The sequence below is a fragment of the Pinus tabuliformis genome, chromosome 4_2 (assembly GCF_031772625.1).
Source record: "Pinus tabuliformis cultivar Carrire ecotype Pingquan chromosome 4_2, CPIR1, whole genome shotgun sequence".
NCBI lineage: Eukaryota > Viridiplantae > Streptophyta > Pinopsida > Pinales > Pinaceae > Pinus > Pinus tabuliformis.
The window spans coordinates 81,517,571-81,540,508 of NC_142304.1; the positions used below are offsets into that span (position 1 = coordinate 81,517,571).

General features: G+C 37.9%; 1 protein-coding gene across 1 annotated transcript in view; it reads right to left on the bottom strand.

The window, feature by feature from the left end:
- LOC149168306 (uncharacterized) overlaps positions 1-22,938 on the bottom strand; it is a 235,554-nt gene that overhangs the window by 136,577 nt on the left and 76,039 nt on the right. Inside the window, exon 2 of the mRNA XM_089428249.1 lies at positions 8,869-8,966. Coding sequence (XP_089284375.1) covers positions 8,869-8,961 — 93 coding nt within the window. The 5' untranslated portion in view covers positions 8,962-8,966. The remainder of the gene's footprint in view (positions 1-8,868; positions 8,967-22,938) is intronic.

Consider the following 22,938-nt stretch of genomic DNA (forward strand, 5'->3'; position numbering starts at 1 on the left):
TGGGATTCATTTGGCAAAGAATCCTGTGTTCCATGATAAGTCCAACACATTGAAATTCGATATCACTTTATTCAAGACATGGTGTAGAGAGTTATTAGAATCCATCACATATCGACAGATGAACAGATTGCAGATATTCTCACCAAGGCATTACCGAAAAGAAAGCTCTTGGTTTTCAGAGAGAAGCTTGGACTAATGGATGTGGCCCCTTCAAATAAGGGGCAGCGTTGATCAAGGACACTGAGCCAACTCTTCCCACCCTTTTTGAGCTCCCAAGGGGAGGAATTGAGATAGAGGGCTCCTGGGGTTGAGGGATCTCTAGACAATAGGGTCCTCCCCTATCTGTTACCCATATGGTTGAAGATGTTGCTCCCTTGTCTGGTCTTTGCTAAGTATACCCCAGTTGGCATCATACCCACAAGCAAGGCTTGTTAGGAATAATGCTCCTTGTTTGGCCAACGAGTTGAGAGTGTACTTGCGGTGTACAACCCAAGTCGATTATGATGCAGGTGTTCTACCACATGACTACTGAGAGTCACTGATAGGAAGATCGGTAGGCAATAAGATTGGGTTGACAGTTGCTCCCCTTTGATGTGCCAGGTTGAGAATGAACTCCCCGATGAGATTTCAGGGTCGAAGATGTGCTCCACTATATGATGAATTATCTTATTGCTCAGTATGGGTGGAAGTTATTGCTCCCCAATTCTTCTTCTTTTAGATCCGAGAAATTTTCAGCAAATAGAGTTGAGCAGAGACAGTCAAAGCATGACGACAACATGACAGGATGATGTGAAGATCAACTGACAAATATTGGCAAGTGGAATTCTTCCTAGTTAAGAGGGAGTGTTAATTTTTAAAACTAGGGTCAAATTCCACATTGGACAGCTCAGATGACTGAGATGATGCTTGCATTAAATTCCTCTTTTCGAGAGGACCAAAATCGACCTAAAGATCACCCTATTTGGTCAAGCGGAAGTTTATTTTTGAATTATTTTATTCATACATATATTATGGAATGGGTCGGCCCTAAGCAAATGTGAAATTAGTTAGGTCTGCCTCAACCCCAAGTGAACCCTACAGAAAGCCTATAAATAGAAGCGATCTCAAGCTCATTTCATCACATTGATCAAGACATCTTCTATTCTTCTCTTTTGTCTTGGTTCCCACAGGTTCGACAGAAGGAGTTCGCGCAAGGGGCCAAAATCACAGGCATGAGGCTCGCACTGATCTAGGGTTTTCAGATTCATGAACACTGGCACAAAACTAGGCATTTTAGTCCCTAGACGCTGGCACACAGCGGTAAAGACAGCAACCAGAGAGCCCTAGACGTTGGCACAGAAGCTCAAGGGAGTGTCGAGGGTTTCAGAGACAGATCGGGCTGCATTAGTCACTGGACACTCGCACAGAGTAATCCTGAGTGTCCAAGCTATGCCGGATGCACGCACAGTAACAGTAAGCGAGCGTCTGGGGGTTTTGGGTGTGTTTGACTCCAGACGCACGCACAGAGTCTTCCTGAGAGCATCTGAGCAGTCACGGATGCCCTCACACAGTGTTCAAGAGAGCGTCCAAAGAGTTTCGGGCGCACACAGTCAATTTTGATGAGAGCGTACAGGGTTCAGATCTAGGGTTTAACAGTTGGCTTCAGTGATCTAGTGGATCTGGGTTTCTCTCTGTTGTGATATAGATCTGTTTTGTAAATCTCCACTGCAAACATATGTATTGCGCTAATTACACTGTCTACTGAAAACTTTTTATGACGATCTATTAAAGAAGAAGATTTGAAAGGGTTCCCCCTTGTGGGGTTTTCCCCTGGCCTTGGACCAATCCGTTGTCTCCTATGGTTGTGTTGTTGTCTTCTTTGTCACTTGCATATATTGTTCTTTCTTCAGTTACTTTTATTATTGGTTATATTGCTAATATTGGATGCATTGTTAATGAAGAAGTAAATTGGGCTAAAGTAACTGAAGAAAGAACAATCTGAAAAGTAAACAAGGACGACTGTAAAATTACCACTTAGCAATATTGCTAAGGGGAAATATCAATTTTGCCAATTTTGTCATATTTTGCACTTTCACTTAGAAAAAGTGGGTTGTGGGACCCCACTTGAGTTTTGGGGCTAAGGCAACAGCCCAACTTAGGAGAAAAGGGAAAAATCGAATGGTTAGTGGATGGTGGGGACCACTCCAAGGAGGAAATACGCTCCCCTCTTGGAAATAGGCATTTCTTCGAGGGAAAGAATGAAGGGTTCGATGGTTGGGCCCCACATGGGCAAATTGGAGGCACAGTGACAAAATAGAAGGAGGCACTCATTTTGGGCATCTTTGATCATTTGAACACTCACCTTGACTAGCTAGCACGCTTGAACTGGAAGCCCAGTCAGCACGTGTTGTTGAGCACAAGAGATTTTTAGGCAAGAATCTCACCCTTGCTACGGTGGACCTCGAGTATCAGCCCTAGGAGGGAGTATTCATCATCTTCAGATCGGTCAGGGAGCCTTGCAGAGTGTTTTTGGAGCAAGTTCAACAGAGACTGCGTGCGTCTGTGCAGTTCTACTTCGTGCCACACATGGGTCACAAGGAGGAGGAGGAATTTGGGGCTAAGCTTTGTGGGGGAATTCTGGGAGGGAGTTTGCTAAATATCTCAGCCATTTTCAGCATCATATACAGATGGGTCGAAACACCCAACAGTTGGAGGAGATAGGGGAAATTGGGCCAAAATTTTGAGCTCAACATTTGGCCAATTCCTTCATGGGTTTTTGTGGGTTATTGGAGGAGAGCCCAGTGTTACTTTCCAGGAATTTTCTGAGCATCGGAGGAGGTCCTAACAGCCATTATTTGCACCTAGAAGTGCAGTTTTCAAAGGGATGACACAAAGCTTTGTTTGGGATAGCAACACTTGTGTCCGAGCAGTTGATTTCATCACCTAGGCATTGTAGCTTGTCTTGGGCAAGCCCTAATGCATGCATTCTGATCTTATCTTGTACCTAGCATTTATATTAATAAAATAGCTCAGCTCAGCGCAGATTATGGCATTTTTTGGGTGTTTAATGTGATGTGAATTTGTGTGTGTGTTTTTGCTATGTTTGCTTTGTTTATCATTGTAAATTTCCGTTAGGAATATTACACATTCCAATATATTCATCTTGTTGCATTGGCACTTGGAATTTCATTTCGTTATGCTTCCTAAGTTCATAGAGTTTGTCTATCTTTGTGAAGCAACTGTCAATTTTTCAAGTACATACATTTTGTTTAACAAAGTATCTTGCTCTAAGTACTTTTTTTCTATGTATTTCACATTAAACATTATTGTACTTGTCTATATTTATTGCCACATTTACTTTCCAAGCATTATTTTCAAGACATCTCTTTACTTGGAATATTTACTTTTGCAAGTACCTTAATATTTGGCACTAGTCTACTTTGATCCACCTTGTCTATTATTGCAATATCTTAACTTGTAGATGGTTATTGTTATTATGATGCTTTGAATTCATTTGTTGCAATTTATATATTGATTTAATTTGGATGTATCTTTGATCATTTAATTTTAACTCTTAGAACTTAACTTATTTAGCTTTAGAATAGTTGAGCCTTAGTTATTTTTATAGGGTCCACCCCCCTTGGCTTCGCTAGGAGTTAGCCTAGATGGAGGAGTTGAGATTTGAGTGATAGCAACTCAACTCGAGACTTGCCCCCAAGGCCACACCAAGTGGAGTTAAAGATTTTCTCCACGATAATCCCAGGTGTGGAATCAGGCAGCAACAAGATAAAATACCACATCATCCTGAATCATGTTTAAAGAAGGGCAGTTGAGCTTCGGTATATATCCACAAATGAGCAAGTTGCAAACATTCTAGGAGAGTTTGTGTTTTTTAGAGACAAGTTGTGCGCAGTGAAGAACACTTTCCTCGCTAAGAGGGAGTGTTGCAATTTTTAGCTCAGATGGGTGTTTTCCACATTGGCTTGGTGTCTAGCATGTGGGAGAATATTCAAAAGTGATCTTTAGAACATTAACTTTATAAGTTTTAAAGTTAAAGTGACTTGTGTGCAATATTAATGAACAAAAGACTTGAGTGATTTAAGTTGTGATAGTGAGAAATCATATCACAACCGTAAATCTTAATGGGTTACGATTTAATATGAGCCATTAGATCTAGGTTTAGGGTAAATTCATAATGATAAAACATAAAAGGAGATTCTAGGGAAAGGAACCATTATTATTCAATTCATTTTAAAGCTAGGATACCGGAAACCACTGCCTAAAGGGCCAAAATGCCGTTTTACGTTTTGGATACGTATTCACCCCAGAAACAGCAAAAAGACTGCTCAAAAATGTTTTGAGTGATTTGGAAACGTTTTGTTTTTTTTCTAGCCATTTTTCAGGCGTTTTCCTGAAAAAACCCTCCCGTTTTAAAAAAACCAAAATACGTTTCAGCAAATCGTGATACGTATTTTAGAAATTTCAAAACATTTGGTCAGCAAAAACCTTGCCCACCGGGAACAGATTTTCAAAATTTAGCATTTTAAGTTTTGAAGTTGTAACTTTTAACTTTACGGGCACGGTTTATGATTCATTCTACCCTAACCTAATTCCTAAACGACAAGAGCGTTGACTATTGAGTGCTGAGTTCACTGCCCCCGCTGAGAGTTTCGCTGCCCGTTGAAAGTTACTAAACCTGTCGGCATCGTTGGACTTGGTACACGACTGATAATCTTTGTCTCTTTTGATCTTTCGATTCATCTCTAGAGTCTAAAGTTTAAACGCAATGATTTCTTGCTTTCAAGTTTCTGCGGCATTAGCAGGCTGTTTCGTTTTCTCTACACTGTACAGTGAGTGAGTATGTAGGACAACAAAGTTACAAACGTTAACCTCTTCTCCTCCATCATTCTGTCTGGATGGTAAATCCCAGGTGTGTTTTATATAGTGTTATGGTTGATACCGTCAACACTTCCAGTTCCGGCTATGTTAATTAGATGTCCCATTGATGTTTGTGCTCAATCTTCTGTCATCTGAAAATATGCAACTAACACTGCCATGTTATACTAGTCTTTGAAAGGGAGGGTTTGGCGTATCTTTCACCGTTCACGTCTTGTTCAGACTCCAGAGGTGTACTAAGCATGACATTACTAACTAATCCAAATAGTATCAGGCTTCAGCATTGACACAATTGACAATACCCAATTATGATTTATTATTAGAGTTTATGTTGGAGAGCTGAGAAACAGTTGCTAAGTTTGCTGATGTGTTGTAGCATCTCTTGAATACTTGGACAGTCTTGTATTTTGTAAATGCATGTCTAAATTTTCATGGCTTAGAACTGTAGATTTAATGTTAAAAAACATCTTATGCACATGCAAAAGTCATATGGGATACGTGAACTGCTATGCAATAAGGGACAGGAATTGTTAAGGATGTGCTTTGGTCTTTTAGACGTGAAAATTGGAAAGTATTATGTAAAAAGGCACATGAATTATCAAGAATGAGCTTTGGTCTGTTAGACCCAGAAATTGGAAACGCTTGTAGTTTTAAAAATTTGTTATTAAGATAGGATACTGTACAGTACAAGAACATGATCTGAAAGTAGTTTATGAAATGGCCCTCTGAAGATTTTAATGGACTGGTCACTGAAATGGGAAGAAGAGCTATGAAAGCACCCCAGATATCTTAAAGGTTATTTCAAATTTTTAAATTTTGAGATCAGTGCAGCAATGCTCTGAAATGGCTCAAACATCCATGAAGAGGGAAATAGTTCATTTTTTGAATCTTGTGGCTATATCTGGAATAGTTCATTTTGTTTTAATAATAAATACACAAGCAAACCTGGATTAACAATGCTGGATCAAAGGATTCCATGGCTTCATTCCATTATATCATAAAAGGACAAAGAATCAGAGGTTTTGCCATTTGGCATTATCTTCATCTTGGAACATAGTTGACATGATACAGGTAGACACAAGACAGACTGCCTCCCTTGGCTTTTAAGTTTTTACTGGAACTGTTTTGGTCTAGCACAAGATTCAGCCTTATAAGATCATTACAGCTGAAGATCACACTGAAACTTTAGTAACTGCCAGAGACAAAAAATTATAGGAATCCATCCTTCCCTCTGTTCAATTCAGCAAGCTGAAGTATGTGTGATCTTTCATGAGGATTCTACTTTACCTTTAGATTTGCCAGTGGAGAGAGACCCCTCCAACTTCAACTCTACATCTGCTCAATCTTCAAATGTGTTTCTATTTTGCTTGAACATTGCACACCCCCAAACAGGGATCATACCTACCTACTTACATAGTAGAATGGCATAAAAAAGATTCAATCACAGTCACAGTTCACTGTGTTCAAGACTTAGAAATTGCAAACTGTTTATCACAAATTTCACTCATTTTTTATTTATGTAGTTATTGGAATAATAACTAATCATTATGGCATATGTTGAAACTTGAATTGAAGATCATGAATCATGAATCGTATCGTATCCAGATTTTTTGAAAATTTGCCGTATCCGTTTCAAACCCTGTACCCGTATCCTTTTTCTGGTAACTTAGTTTTAGAGAGACAGAGGAGAAGAGCTGAAGAAAGAGGAGAGAAGGTGCAGCAAGAGGACTCATTTACCAAGGGCATTTGGTGGCACACAAACCAAGAAAAGTTCCAACATTTATTGTAGACCATATAGTTGTTAATCTGCACAGAAATCAAGGCACTGTTTGCACAGATTTTGAGGCACATAACCATATAGCTAGTATATTAATTGTAACGACCCATCTATAAATATAAAGAACGCAAGCATAATAGCAGGTATATGGTACATGCATATGATAGCTACATATGCATGTGTCGCATACACCGCACTAGTATTTTATATTAAATTGATTATAAGTGCTAAATACCATGACACTTCTTTGAATAGAGGTTCTACTCATTCATCAATATTGCTGAATGTATGGGTAGATCTTAAAAGAGGACTATATATATTATATATTCCAGATTATTGATAAAAATTATATTACAAAATTAATAAAATAAATATAAGAAATTAAATAAAAGGAGCTTTAAATATAAAGTTATAATGTTATATTAAAAATATATATAACAAAACATGGTGATATATATTAAACATAATGTTTATAATGTTTAAATGTAATATATATAATGTGATATATACAATATAATATTTACATTAAAAGAATATTTTAATAAAAATAGAATATGGATTCAAAACGTACATCATATACATGCTCGACCTTAAAAGAGATAAGGGAGGAATACGTAAGGGAGGAGCATGGCATCAACAGGTTGAGCGGTGGGCTGCAGATGGAAGAGCGGCCACCGCCAAACAAGAGAATAGAACCACGGGACATGGATTTGGGGAGACACACAAAAACCAGAAGGAAGAATTGTGAAGGAGAAGGAAATCATCCACAGAAAGAGCTCGAGTGTTCTGAGGTTCTGGGCACGGGGGAACAGTTAGCTTCTGTTAAGAAGCTTACTGGATTGAGCAGCCAGGCTCTGCTCAGTCTGGCTGGGTGGACTCGGTCTTTCGGTAACTGTAGCAGCGCAGCCGAATGCATCTTCAACTGCAGGAGTGCAAGTAGGTACCTCAACATTTCCATTAATTGATTTTGTCAGGTTTCAGGAAAATGTTACAGGTTCATGATAAATCCCTTACTGTTTTCCTTTGCATCTGTTTTTCGGTTCTTACAATAATCTACACAAAAAATAAGGCACTGTTTGAATAGATTTCATGGCACAGAACTGTAGATCTGGTACAAAAAATCGGGCACACAAATCGAGGCATTTATTGCTGCTATTTCAGACTGTACAGACCATACAGGAAATCGTGCACAGATTTCAAGAAGTTTAGCACAATTTCCTAGGTGGTGTTTGGGAATGGTTTTGAGATAAGTACATATTATTTAATGCTGGAAATGATTGCTGTAAACTCATCTTTTTGTGTGAGTTCACAATTAAAGATTCACTCTCTCTAGTGGTTATATCCCTTTGGGGTTTTACCAATGCCATTGCCAGAAAATGTGTCATTTAATGTGTTTGCTTTCCTAATTTTTTATCAGTATTTGAAGTAATTGATTCGATGTGTTTTCATTTATAAGTTCAGATTTATATGCATTTATGAATTAATAATAAATGAGCATTGAACTGTGACAAAACATTTTGAAACTGAAAACCATCATATTGAATCAAGAAAAAATTACATTTTCCTATTTCAAAAGCAAAATCTTGAAAACTCATAATTGAAATATAATAATAATATGTTAGTAACAGCATGCTCAAACTCTGTACCCCTTATGTCTCTGATGTGTTTTTCTCTCTTCTCTAGCACTCCAAAGAGAAAGCACTTAATACATGGACAGTTACATGCAGAACATTATTTTCTACTCGTTATATCAACTTATGAGGACTGGATAATAAATGAAAGAACAATCATTTTCAAACATAAAAAAATGAGAGGCAATATGTTCATTTAGCTATACATCCATGCCGAGTACAAGTGGTCATATCTACTTGTGAATCTTAAACTTTTAGATCCTCAAACATGCCAAATGAGAGTAGTCTTATCAGTGATCACTTATCAAAAATTAATTGCTGCATACAATCCAAAATTTGCCTGTTCTTGAAATGTTTATCGCAAATGCCTGTCGGAGATACAGCATAATCAAGGAGCTAGGCTAACCTAAAATTTTCCAAGGAGATTATAGTGAAGGAATTGTGCTTATTCATTTCAGGAGACATATTGTACTTATAGTGAAGGAATTCACAAATCAATACTAAAACAATAGACCTGCAAATTTGCACCCAAAAAGAATTATTAAAAAAAAATCTTCAGATACTCAAAAGAGCTAAATGTAAAACCTTCTTGTTCTCCGCTATGACCCCCAAGACAAAAGCCAAAGCTCCAAGTGACGTCACAAGAAGCCTAATGTACCCAGCATCAGATAGAGCCATTATGCCTGTTCATACATGCACAAATATTTTAGAGAAGGATGAATGATAATACACAGATAGAGTTAATCAGGAAACATAAAAAAGCCAATGTTCTCCGGGGAGAATGTGGGAGTACCCTCCAGTCGTCGAGGTACAAGTTGATATTCATTGTTCATTGTTCAATAATGAAAGCATAAGACAATTGAAATTTGAGTCATTGAGACATACTCAAGTGACAAGTCTCACATACATACCATGAGATTCGCAATAATAAAATATTCAAATACATTGATCGATAACTCATTCAAATCAGCATTGCATGGAAATGGAAATGACTTTGGGCTGAAATGAAGTGAGCAACTTTAAGTTTTGCCTTTCATGTCTTTTAGGTTTAGGCAAGTTTTACTTTTAAGTTTTAGCTTATTAGACAAATTTATTTTAGTCTAGAACACTGAAGGGGGATTCTAGACTCCCACACTAAAGGGGGATAGTCGTGGGGAGTCGAGACTCCCACACTGGGGATTGCGTCTCCCCAAGAGGGTGCGTGGGGAATCAGGACCCAACACGCGTCCCCGTGGAACACTGAAAAAAGCTAATCAGAACAAATGAACTATAATAACCAGAAAACAAAGGCACGAACATGACATTTCATTATTCACTAAATTGCAATATAGCAAAACAACAGGACGGACAGCAAGTTAAACGAGAGTCTAGAGTTCACATCTGCAGGAAAATGTTATTAAGGGCTCGTAGTATTTCTCACTTGCAGAAGTCCTGTCATATCAAATATGCTTCCTACAGAAGTGAGATTGCACTACTCTAAACACCAATGAACAAGAGGTTAACAGAACAATTCCTTCCACAAATTAATGCTGTAAGAGGGATTGGCAGTGGAATGCCTAACAGAGAGTAGTTCTATTACATCAAAGAAAGGGATGTTCAATCACAACAAACAATCCTCCAAGGGCACCAACTTGGGGCTACAGAAAAGGTGAGTAACAGAGCACTTTACCAAGATCATGCAATCAAGTATCGAACAAGAAATGCTGAACGTGATATCACAAATGTACACAAGCAATTTAATAATAACAATCGAGTTGTCAACATGAATGATGAGACATCACAATTCTCATTCAAATCTACAATCCTACAAGAAAAATCACAAAGTATAGGGCAACCTTGAGCCCTTGGTGGTGCTGTGGCAACCTGCAAGCAGCAAATGTGTAAAAGAGCATCACTCCAACAATCCGAAGAGGCAAAATTGCCTGAATGTTTGATGATGTCAAGTGTAAGAGCCAATATGTTGGGTGACTTTGCAATATGAAGTCAAGGTAACAGGTAAGCAGCCAGAACAACATCATATAATGGAACTAGGGCACAAACAGCTTCAGTGCAAGATTAGACCTGTTGGAAAAAGTAACTATGTTCGGTCTTCAATAATGTAAGAAGCCAGAACAACATCATATAATGGAACTAGGGCACAAACAGCTTCAGTGCAACATTAGAACTGTTTGAAAAAGTAACCATGTTCGGTCTTCAATAATGTACTTGAGTCATTAGGCAATGTACTTGTCAAAAGAATAAAGAAAATAATTTATTATTATTATTGAGACTTATTAAAGCATGGGTTTCATCTTGGGTCACCATGTTTTAGGTCAAAGTCCCCATTGAGGACTTCTAGGGCTTTTGAATCATGTAAAAAGGTTAAGTATTGAGTCAAAAATGAATTATGTAACCTCCACGCCTTGTCGGCCTAAGACTCTATTCGACCCCACAAGAAGCCTATAAAAGGAAGAACATCGAATTCATTTGGAGCATCACTTCTCATCAAGTTCGAATTCTCTCTACTGGGCAGAAGTGCGAAGTGGGTAGCTAGGAAACTCTGTTTCCAGGAAGCCGAAGGGAATGCGAGTTTGGGTGAGCCTAAGGAGACAAAGAAAATCGACATTTTGGTGGTGGTCTCTCTCTATTTCGTGCTCTAGATTGGGACATCGAAGTCTTCCAAGTTGGACTGCTACCGGAAGTTGTTAGCTGCTGCAAGTTGTTGCATAGTCGAAGTTGCTAGGAAGAGGTCAATCTTTTGGAGGATGACTTGGTGTGGAGGGAAGGTCTGGTCTTGGTCAAGGGTGAAGAGTCTCAAAGCATACGATTGAAAGGAAGAATTACTTTGACTGGGTTTTCCCCTCGAGGGGGTTTTGCCCTAGCATGTGCCTACATCTTGTGTCTATTGTTTTATGTGTTGTTGCTTTTGGTAATTGCTTGATGAACTAAAGAAGGAAGATATAAAGAATCGTAATAATAAGAAACATCACAAGTAATTATCAAGATCAAGAAAATCTTTACAACCTTTCTGATTTTCCAACATGGTATCAAAGCTTTGGTCAAGAAAGAAGAAAAAGACAGATCCATTCATAGGCACTATCTCAGGGAAGGAATCTACTATACTCAAGGAAGATGTCTAAATCAATCAAGGGTGAGAACAAGCTTGAAGGAGAATCTAACTTCAGATCTTGGAAGAAAAGGATTGACCTAATCCTCGAGAAGAACAAGGTGTTGGATTTGGTAAAAGGAAATGTAAAGAAACCTACAAAAGAATCCACTGATGTCCACAAAGCGAAATTCAGGTATTTAGATTTGATGGCTATGACTCTGATGGTAGAAGGGATAAAAGACAACCTTGTCCCATTCATAGCTAACATCGATCATGCTCAGGGGATGTATGAAGCCTTGTCGAAGTTGTTCACTATTAAGAACATTGGTCAAGTAGCAAGTTTGAAGAATGAGTTGAGGAATACGAAGATGACTAAAGAAGATATTGTGGCAACCTTCTTTGTGAAGATAGCTAAACTTAGGGATGATCTCTTGGCCATCGATGAGATTGTTCCAGACAAAGAATTGGTGATCACTGCAATATTAGGATTGCCACCCGCTTGGAGTGCATTTGCTTCAGGTCTCAATAGTTGGAAGGTAGCCCCCACCTTTGAAGAATATGGACCGCATGTAGTCAAGACGAATTAAGGATCTCAATGATTGCCAATCCTGAAGGAGTATCAAATGCTTATGTTGCTCATCATAAAGAAAAGAGATCGAAGGGACCGAGGAGGAAAGTTGACATGTGTAAGATAGAATGTTATCAATGTCATAAGAAGGGTCACTACAAAAATGACTATCCCGAGAATTAATTGGAGGAAAAAGGCCAAAAATGATTTAGTGAAATAAAATTAAAAATCACATAGACGGTGTCAAACAAGAGCTTCTAGAATAATATTAAAATAATCAAAATAAGATACTTCTAGAAGCTTGGAGATCTCTCTATTGAATCTTTAAAAGGAGGAGGGGGAGATTATTTGAGGATATCTTGGTTTGAGTATTTGTCTTTGATGTGGATTGGAGAATTCAATTCTCTACCTTAGGAACCCCAGGATGAAAACCCTTGGGTGATTCTGTGAGAGTGGGCGACAACCCATCTCTACCCTTGTTGAATTCACTCAGAATTCATAGGTTCAAACACCATATTAGTTTATTTGGAGGCCAATTGCAGCATTATTGTAAATCCTTTTGAGGCCATCACCTCGGTCATTTCCAAATTCTTGTACTAGCATATTCTATATTAATAAAATAAGGTTGAGTTCCACTGCGTGTGCATCTTGTCAATTTTCAGTTGCAGTTTAAGTTTCCCAATTTTTTCAATTAATTTTATGGTTTCATTTGTGAAATTTGACTATTGAATTAACAGCAAAAATTTTAAAAGCAATATTCTGCAAAATTGTATTCGAGATGTTAGATCTTTGCACACCTCTTAGGAATCATCATCAACTGTCATAGCCTCGTGATTTTCCTCAACAATCTCGTCGAATGACGACAAGCATTATGCATCATTATCTGATTCTCTTTCATCCTGAACCCTTGTACCAACCGACTGGAGTGAATATGAGCTAGGTTCATCTTCAACGAGTACGACTTCTCCCAATTCATCATCGGGATAGTCTAATCTAATTCAAAATGCAAATTTCTAGACTAAACTATGGATGAGAATAATGAAATTTCTAAGATAAAGAACAAAAGGTGACTAAATATTGTACTAAAGAAAGAAAAAATCATGTAATTTCCAACAAACCAAAGATTGGAACATAACAAATACATGAGAGAAAGAGAAATTAATGCTTACTTATCCTTGGACTAATGGAGTCTTCCAAATCCTACGAGGGCTTAATTTAGTCTAAGCTTGAGGATTCTAAAGACTACCCTAAAGCATGCCACAAACTTTCCTACTAGATGGAATGAAAGAACAAAATATGCAGATAAATATCTAATAAATGTTGACAATTTCAAAATTACAGCGAATGTGTTATTTCCGAAGAAGTTTAGCCCAGTTACTATCTTCCTTTGGAAAGCAACCAATTTAAAAATACCTAAAACAACAAACAAAATAACTAGGGTAAAAGAAGATCACACCTAATTATTCATACTTGGAAGTGTTGAGAAATCTAGGGCATCAGTGGTTAGGAGATTTCTCTACTTATGATAATTGCTTGTGATAGATTTTTGCTTCTTGATTATGATCTTCTCTTACTTATAATTATTATTATGTTCTTCTCATCAAGACAATTACCATATCATGAACAAATAGAGAGACAAGAGACACAGTATATAGGCTTGTTAGCCAGGGTGAAAATCTTTCTCTTTGAGAGGAAAACCGAAACGAAATTCTTCTTATAGATCTTCAATTGACGAACACCATGACCATGACAATGACCCTTGACACTAGAGTCTTTCAAGACCAAGTCACTAGCCTCTTTTTCAACAATGCTCTTCTTCTTCCTCTTCTCAGCTTTCGTGAGTATCTCGGTCTCCTTGATGTAGGTCTGCAACCCTATTTCAGAAACCCTAGCACAATTTCCTTCCTTGATTAGTCTCTTCAAGATAGAGAGACCTATTCCACTTCTACTCGGCTCCTAGCGAGATCTTTTACCCAAACAATATCACTTTAATGTAGCTACAAGTTCTTCAACCTTCATCTAGCACCTTCATATCTTTTGCCTTCGCACATGGGAGGATATACTACCCCAAAACAATCCCCTATGAACTTCGCTTTCTTTTCTTCTTGTTTCGCTGAGATAGAGGCTCCTTAGAGTATGTTTTTCGCACTTCCTTGTAGGCTTGCTTGACCGAATTGCTTACTTCCAAGTGAGGCCTAGAACTTGTATATATACACGTTTTCCCATGTCCTTTAGGCCGACATGATCTCAAGAATAGGCCGACTTTACCTTGGAGAGAGGTCGACATCATCTTCTTGATTCTTCCTTCTTTGTAGGCCGACTTGAAGAGGGCTAGTGACAAGGTCTTGGAGGATGACTTTACATAGACAAGTGTGACTCTTTACAATGTGTAACATGTCTTCATTACATGACAATGATTCTTTATACTTACGACTAGATGACAAAATTCCTAAGGGCTCTCAATGGGAGCCTATATTAAAATAAAATCTCTTGCTCATGAAACCCATGATGCAAGCATTACAATAATTGTATTTTCTTCTTTACATCTCTTACATAAAATCATAATTACATGTCATCATGAAGACCGAACCTGGTTACACTTTACAACACTCCCTCTTTACTAGGGAGGTATTCATAATGGTACTTGGTCATTCTCTATCTGAAGAATTTCTCATAAGAAGAATCGGATTGGTAACCCATTTGTTTAGCATCATATTAACCAGCATTATTATATACCAAGGACTTAAATAACAGCGCTTTCTCTCCACAAGATCTGAGCTCAATGTTGTCGAGACCAATGATTTATAGACAACCTCATCATTGTCTCTCTCGAAACATACCCCACCCGGGTTCTCAAGGTGTGTTCCATGAGGACTATTCTTATCTTGGGCTCCCCAACCCTCAAAGAATATCGCTCCTCCACGACTCCTCTTATTTCATATGCCCTATCACATCCTCAAAGAGTATCGGATGCCAAATGACTACCCAATCCTCTATTTTGTCTACCCAAGTGAAAACAAGAATAATGTGTCTATCTCGCCCTCTCAATTAGGGAGGACAAATTTACTCATACCTAAGCTCCCTCTTGGCTTAGGAATTTCCAAGTTTCTTCCAAGTAAGAAAATCATTACTAGGCTCCCTCTTAATTAGGGACCTACAGCAGCTCCTCAGCTGGAGATGATGGGACAACCAGCCGCTAGAAGAACTCCTTCCTTCGATGTCATGTATTTTCTTTGTCAATGAGTCTTCTTTTGGGGATTTCTTTCATAGGGCACAGACCATTCATCACTTCCATCCATGAGTCAGTCATGTCATCATCCCTTTCATCAGAAAGTGAATTATTACTCTACATATGGTATTGCTTCATGTTATGCTACCTTCATTATGCTTTCCTCTTCGGGAAGCTCTTACATATTTCAATGTGGTTATCTTGGAAGATTTCCATAGTTCTTCCCTTTGGTAGTCCTGCATAAGCCCATCCAAATACTATAAATAAGTAATGAACACTTAAATCATAATTACGTTTGTGAAGGATTTTCACCATGACATCTGTAGGCATCATCATCCAGCGTACATGTTGACACAACTCCTAAAGATATGTGTTATCAAGGGTCTCTATCTTTTCCAGACTTCCATCAGAGTCTTCATATCTTTTTGGGAGATATCATAATTGAAACTTGCTTCGTATCTCGGATGTTGACGGCCTTTACTATTGATCTCTTCCTTCCTTTCTACACATCTTATCTTTCCCAGGAAATTCCAATTAGAGTTCCTCAATTGTATCCAATTACCTCATTTTTCATATGAGGACATATTATGTTGATTTCATCTAGTAAATATGTGATCTATGCATTCATGCATCCTAGGAGGAGATCCTTTCTCTGATCATGCTTCTTAAGATAGAACATTGACTCATGATGTCTGTAACCATATCACTTGTGAGCATACATACCCCATCTTTCCTCAGAATTTCTGCAACAACTTCCTCAGAATGAAGGAGCCTTATTCTATTGACCTGCTTCCTTGTTGTTTCATCATGTCATCATCCTATGAATTCCATTAGTTTAGAACTACTTGTCTTTCTTCATGATCGGTGAACCTTACAATGAAGATTCCTTTAGAGAATCTAGCATACATACCTCATCTTTCCTCAGACTTTTCGCAACAGCTTCCTCTGAATGAAGGAGCCTTATTCTATTGACCTGCTTCCCTGTTATGTCATCATGTCATCATCCTATGAATTCCATTAGTTTAGAACCACTTGTCTTTCTTCATGATCGGTGAATCTTACAATGACGATTCCTTTAGAGAATCTAGAGGATCCAACATATCTTATTATGCAGATGTATGATAAGCCTTGTCTTAGATGACTTCTTACTTCTTCATAAGTATCTTTCAATGAGGTTTTCAAGAGCTATATCCTATATAGCTATAGATTTTTGTCCCAGAAAATTTATATGTTACCTATATGATGAGTTCTTAAAGCTTTTACCATGACGTCATTCTCTAATATGATGCATCATATCTTGTTTACAAAGCTACCTACCTATACTTTACATAATAGAAGAATATTTGAAGGAGATTATCTCAATAATAGTAGAGATCTCTCACTCCCTCCTTATTAAGCTTCTTTCTTTCAAGTTCTTCCACTTCTTCGGTAATATGGGCTTCTTCTTGATTTATTTTGTTATTGTCCCTTCGAGGACAATCTCTTTTATAGTGCCCATATTCTTGACATTCATAGCACTGAGTCTTAGCCATTTTCCTATTTTTCTTTTGAGGACTAAATTTACCTAACTTCCTCTTTCCTTTAGTAATTGTTCGACTCCTTTTTCTATATTCATCATATTGTCTCTTCAACCTGTTTTCTTCTATCTTGCATAGAGTCCATAAATTGGTGAATGGGATAGCTTCCTCTTCCTTATTGGATATGAGGTTACCTTGTTCATCAATTAATGCATTTAGAATCATGGAGATCATTTCCTTATCAGAGACCATCTCTCCTAGGTCTTGCAATTGAGTTTTTATTTGAGATGCTTTTAAAAGGCATGAAGATATTTCTTCATCCTTTGATACCTTCAATTTATATAGATCAGATATCAGCGATATGATCCTTCTTATTGTATTTTCAAAAAATATCTCTATCAACTTATCATATATCTCTTTTGATGTCTCCAGCTCGGCTATATGAGGAATAAGAGAATCTTTGATGGATTCCTTAAGAATCTTTTGAGCCTTTAGATCTTTTTCCATGTATTCAGATAGAGCTTGATCTTCGGATGGCTTGGAGATCTTTTCATGGACATGATCAATGACTTCATTTACTTCAAGGACTATGTCTATCCTTCCTTTCCATGCAAGGAAGTTTGATATCCCAACCAGCTTCTGACTTTCCTTGAAACATGAAGTCATTTTACTAGATTATAAGAGAAAAGGTACTTACTTGTGAAGATAGAATCTTCAACTAGATTTCTTTGGTGGTGATGAACTTGATGCTTCTCGGATGATTCTTTTAAGGATAAGAGGTCCTTCTTTAGTCTTTAGAAAGCTTCCACTCCTTAGATGATGGACGAATGATGATCTTAAAGATGCTACAAGGGTTTTAGTCTTTCTTTTTGCTTCCTTCTTAATGATAATTCCTTTGATCTAGGGTTTTTGATTTCTTGTTTGATCCTTCCTTGAAACTCGATCTTTGTGTGTTTTCTTGATTAGATGCCCCTTCTTGAATTTAGCACCTTAGCTCTAATACCATGTTGAGAAATCTAGGGCATCAATGGTTAGGAGATTTCTCTACTTATGATAATTGCTTGTCATAGATTTTTGCTTCTTGATTATGATCTTCTCTTACTTGTAATTATTATTATGTTCTTCTCATCAAGACAATTACCATATCATGAACAAATAGAGAGACAATAGACACAATATATAGGCTTGTTAGCCAAGGCCAAAACCTCTCACTCTTTGAGACGAAAACCCAAACGAAATTGTTCTTATAAATATTCAACTGACGAGCACCAAGACCATGACAATGACCCTTGACACTAGAGTCCTTCAAGACCAAGTCACTAGCCTCTTTTTCAACACTCCTCTTCTTCTTCCTCTTCTCGGCTTCCTTGTGTATCTTGGTCTCCTTGATGTAGGTCTGCAACCCTATTTCAAAAACCCTAGCACACTTTCGTTCCTTGATTAGTCTCTTCAAGATAGAGAGACCTATTTCACTTCTACTCGGCTCCTTCTAGTGAGATCTTTTACCCAAACAAGATCACTTTAATGTAGCTGCAAGTTCTTCGACCTTCTTTTGGCACCTTCGTTTCTTCTTCCTTCGCACATGGGAGGATATACTACCCCAAAACAGTGCCCTACGAACTTCGCTTTCTTTTCTTCTTGTTTTGCTGAGATAGAGGCTCCTTAGAGTATGTTTTTCACACTTCCTTGTAGGCGTGCTTGATCGAATTACTTACTTCCAAGTGAGGCTGAGTACTTGTATATATACATGTTTACCCATGCCCTTTAGGCCGACATGATCTCAGGAATCAATTGACTTTACATTAGACTATTGAAAATAAAATAAAATAAAATATACAATTAAAATTTGAATAAACTTATCATAATAATGTATAAAAACCTAAAAATACATAATATATTTAATGAAAACCTAGAAACTAACAAATCACATAACAAATCACATATTATTTTCAATAATATATTTATTGAAAATATTAACAAATCACATACACTTGAATTAATATAAAAATAAATAATCTACTAAATACCTCTCCTTTAAACTTAGACAAATAAAAATTAAATTAGAATAATAAAATAATTAATAAACAATTTACTATAGTAACAAAACTTATTACATTAGATAAATAACTAACTAATAACATAAACTCATATAAATCAATAATTAATAATAGGTGAACAATTTAACATAAATAAGTGCATTTAATTAGAATAAATTTAAAATAATTAAAAAGATTACAAGAAAGTTAATAAAACATAAAGGAAAAATGAGCACAATATATCTATCATTAAAAAAAGTAACTTATATAATTGGTAATTTATTAACAATAACATAATAATAATAAATTAAATAGAAATCATCAAACTAGTTGGCTCCCCATATTGACAACCTCACCTAATAACCTAATCATATTTATTAACCCAGATCCTCTTCTTTGTAAATCAGTCCTGATGATGAGTCTTGGTCTAGACTCGAAACGTCGACAAATTAAAAATGAAAATTGTGGAATATCCGAATTCAATATCTCAAAAATAACTATTGTTCACTCAACAACAACAATTACAAGTCAGGGGAGACTCTTATTTATTATTTTCTAGGCTCAACCACCACAAATAAAATAATAATATCTCAATGATCATGTTTGATGTCAAACATAAAAAAATATTAAAAAATATGGAATTGGTCATAAAAATATATTTTAATTCTCCAGACATTGAGCATCTCCCAGAGTGTCATCCCTCCTTTACATTCTCCCTTAATGCTCCAAGCCATCACGTAGGCCTTGTAAATAGGCAAGAGCTAGAGGGCACAACAACACCCTGGGATAGAGGCCCACTGTCACCAGAGCCTAAGTCCCCTTCTCTTCTCGGATTTTCACTGACATGAGGAGTCCCAATATTTTGCACTCGTGATATGTATGTTAATAGGCTTGGAGTGAGGCAAGGTGGCTCATTCAATGGAAAGGTTCAAAGATGTGTAAGCTTTGGGAGAAGCTAGGAAGACTTTCCAAGCAAAACCCTTTGAAAGGAAAACTACACGAGACCTAGCGTTGAGATATTTGATGATATATGAGTTCATCCAAGGTCAAGGTAGACAAGAGGAAAGGCAATTTATGATTTACTCCATGAGTACTAAAGCAAATGCCTTGAAGAAATCCCTAAGTTGAAGAATTAGCTTCTAGGGTTCCCTCTTGGTGTGATGGCTAGGGCATCAAATTTCCAAAGGTTCCACTATGGGAAATCCACCAAAACTTGAAGATCGCTAGAGGAGACACTAAGAGTTCTATCCAAATGAAATTCAAAACGCCTTCCTCTAATGGATTTCGCACCAAGCCCTAGAAAGGCCTCCTTATCCTTAAAGGCACAAGGAAAAGAGGTGAAAAGAAAAATGATTTATCAATTAAGAGTGATCACCAAGGATTAAGACTAGTGCCTAACAATTGGGAGAATTGGAGTCAAAGTTAATCTTGATATGGCAACACACTCTTCAAGGAGACCTAGAATGAATTTTGCTACCCTTAATGGAAGTAGCAACAAAACAACCTCTAGATTTTTATACTTTGATGACACTTGTTGATGGAGTTGCAAGGATACAAGTGCAACAAATCCTCTAGGAACATTCATTCATTCATTATCCATGAGTAACACATGCAAAAATTTCCCAATGGTTTCAATGTTTAGACAAAATTTCATCAATCAAGGCACATTAACAACCTTGAGAAAACATTCCATGCATTAGATATTAATCAAAATTCAAAAATATTGCATTAAATAGCACTTACAAGACAATGAAGAATATATCCATTCATCACAATGCCAAAAGGACGCTCCAAGAGAGATAGTGAAATTTTCCAAACATAAAAATGCATCTAAATCATCCAAATCACTCCACAAATTGCAAGTCCGAAATTCTCAAGAAGAGATATCCCAATCCAAGTGATGATGATTAGAATGAGACTAGGCCTCATCTATTTATACATGAGCTAAGAGTTCAAAAATGAAAAGAAAAAGGCCCTCCAATGCCTAAAATGTTTAGTAACCCACCCATGATTATAAGGAAACCATGATAGCTCATAAATAAATCAAATAAGCCTTCTTAAGGCCATGCTAGGCTAACGTGGAGGCCTAGAAGGGCGGCGTTGAGGCCTCATGTGCTAAGGATGAGAGGGACGGCCTCAAAAATAATGAATAACACGAAGATGACCTCCAAATGTTGCAAAACATCTCCAAACCCTAATTTGGGCTTTGCAGACTCCAAATGGGTCTCATGGGTCTCCAAATGGCTCAATATCACGTCGATGCTCCAACAACTAGGGCTAGAAGATGGCACATGCCCTCCCATGTCTCCCTAGGAAAGACAAAACCTCCTTTGGGCCCTGGATTAGCTACCAAGTGTCGAGTGCAATGTGTAGCCGGCTTCACAACGTCGTCCAAGTGCATCATCATCTCTGTATAACTGGGGGATGGAAAAGAAATGTGGTGGTGCCGAAGAAGTCCATGGTGTGGCAATCAATGCTCTACATGGTTGGAGGCCCATGGCTCTCAACGCTCACCCTACAAGTGTCATTATGACCCTCTGGAGGGTTTGTATCACGTATAGGGAGGCCACGTCCAATATGAAAACTCACTTGCAATCCTGTATAAGATCCAATGTGTCTCCTCACCATCCAATACAATGGTTCATTAGTGCAATTGAGTAAATATGCTTGCTAATCAAGGGCAAAAGTGGACACTTCATAGTGGAATTCCCTTCCAAATGGGCTTTGAACATGTATTGGTGTTACCTTCCTTAACAAGAGAGGTTAATGAAGGACCCTATTAGGTGGTCTCAACATTTAAGGGAATGATAGATCCATGGTACATCCATCAAATGGCAGGTGTCATGTGAAATAGTGACGGAATGGAGTGGGGAAAAGGGGAGGCTTCAAGCCACATCCCATGGTACAAGAGTAGCTATGATGAGGGAGGCCCATACCTTGGGTGTATGAATGTAGGAGGGAGAAATCGTAGTACATGAGTTACCCGGACTTTTGTTTGTCCACCTTTCTTCATATGCCTTTTGCCTTTAATTTATTTTTCTTCATTTTACTGCTCAGAGCTCAAGGGGATGAGAGCATGATGTGCAAGATATAGCAGTGATTACCCCCCTTAAGGTGGGGCATCGCCCACCAGGGGTGATGGCCATAATGATAGGGAGTAGAGCTCTTGTTTGGCTTTTTCCCATGTGCTAAATTTATTGTATCAGCGATATTTTGCATTTTGTGGTACATTTCCTGTTATATGTGGCCATATTATGTTTTTTTCTTTTTAGCTGCATCAACCTCCCGAGCATCATTCCAGGCCAAACCCAAGGTGTGGAGAAGGGGAGGAGGAGGCTAACACCTTGTGGACCTAATGGACGAATGTGGACCCAAAAGAGGAAAATGCAAAAAGGGCTTGTAATGAGCAAAGGGAAGTGAGATATATGGTATCAAGAAGCGAGACGACGCAACCACAATCAGGGTTTCCCATGTAGTGCCATTCCTAAAGCTAGTAGCCACCCACGGGACTAGAATACAAGATGAACTCCCAAATTGAGGTAAGGGAACAAGAGTACAATCAAAGCATATTCTTTCCTTTGAATCCCCCCCACTAATCCATGCTCAAGTGTGCCCAAGAAAAGTAAGCATAAACACCCAATTACATAATGAAAAATCATATACCTTCGGGGTTGGATGGCCCACCTTAAAACACATTATCATGACAGATGAGCGAGATCTTACAATGGCTGGCTCAAGTGGCGAAGAATGGTAGCACATCGAGCTATCAGGTGGTTGCAAGGGGCTATTGGTTGCCGGTTGAAGACAAATCTAGGAGAAAATCCTCTTATAGGGGTCACCCATTGGTGGTGAGTAACACCGCCTAGCCAGATACTGAATCAGTCCATCAGAGAGGATATCTATAGCTTGTACATTCAAGTCACTTGGACCTCCCCCTCGACAAACCTGGGCACAAAGATGACCTTCTACCTCAAGCATTTCTTGGAGATACAAGATGTCATCATTGTTCGTCCCCCATACAAATGCAAATATTGGATGCACTGACTCAAGATACCTTTGGGGCAGCCTCAAGTTAGCTCTCACCGACTTCGAGTGGAGACTAACTACCATATACCACAATCCACTAGCATCTATCAAGTATGTCACCTTCAAGAACCAGAGACAAAGCAACACCTCATTTTTAGGTGCCCCATATACTATGAGATTAGAGGTCGCTA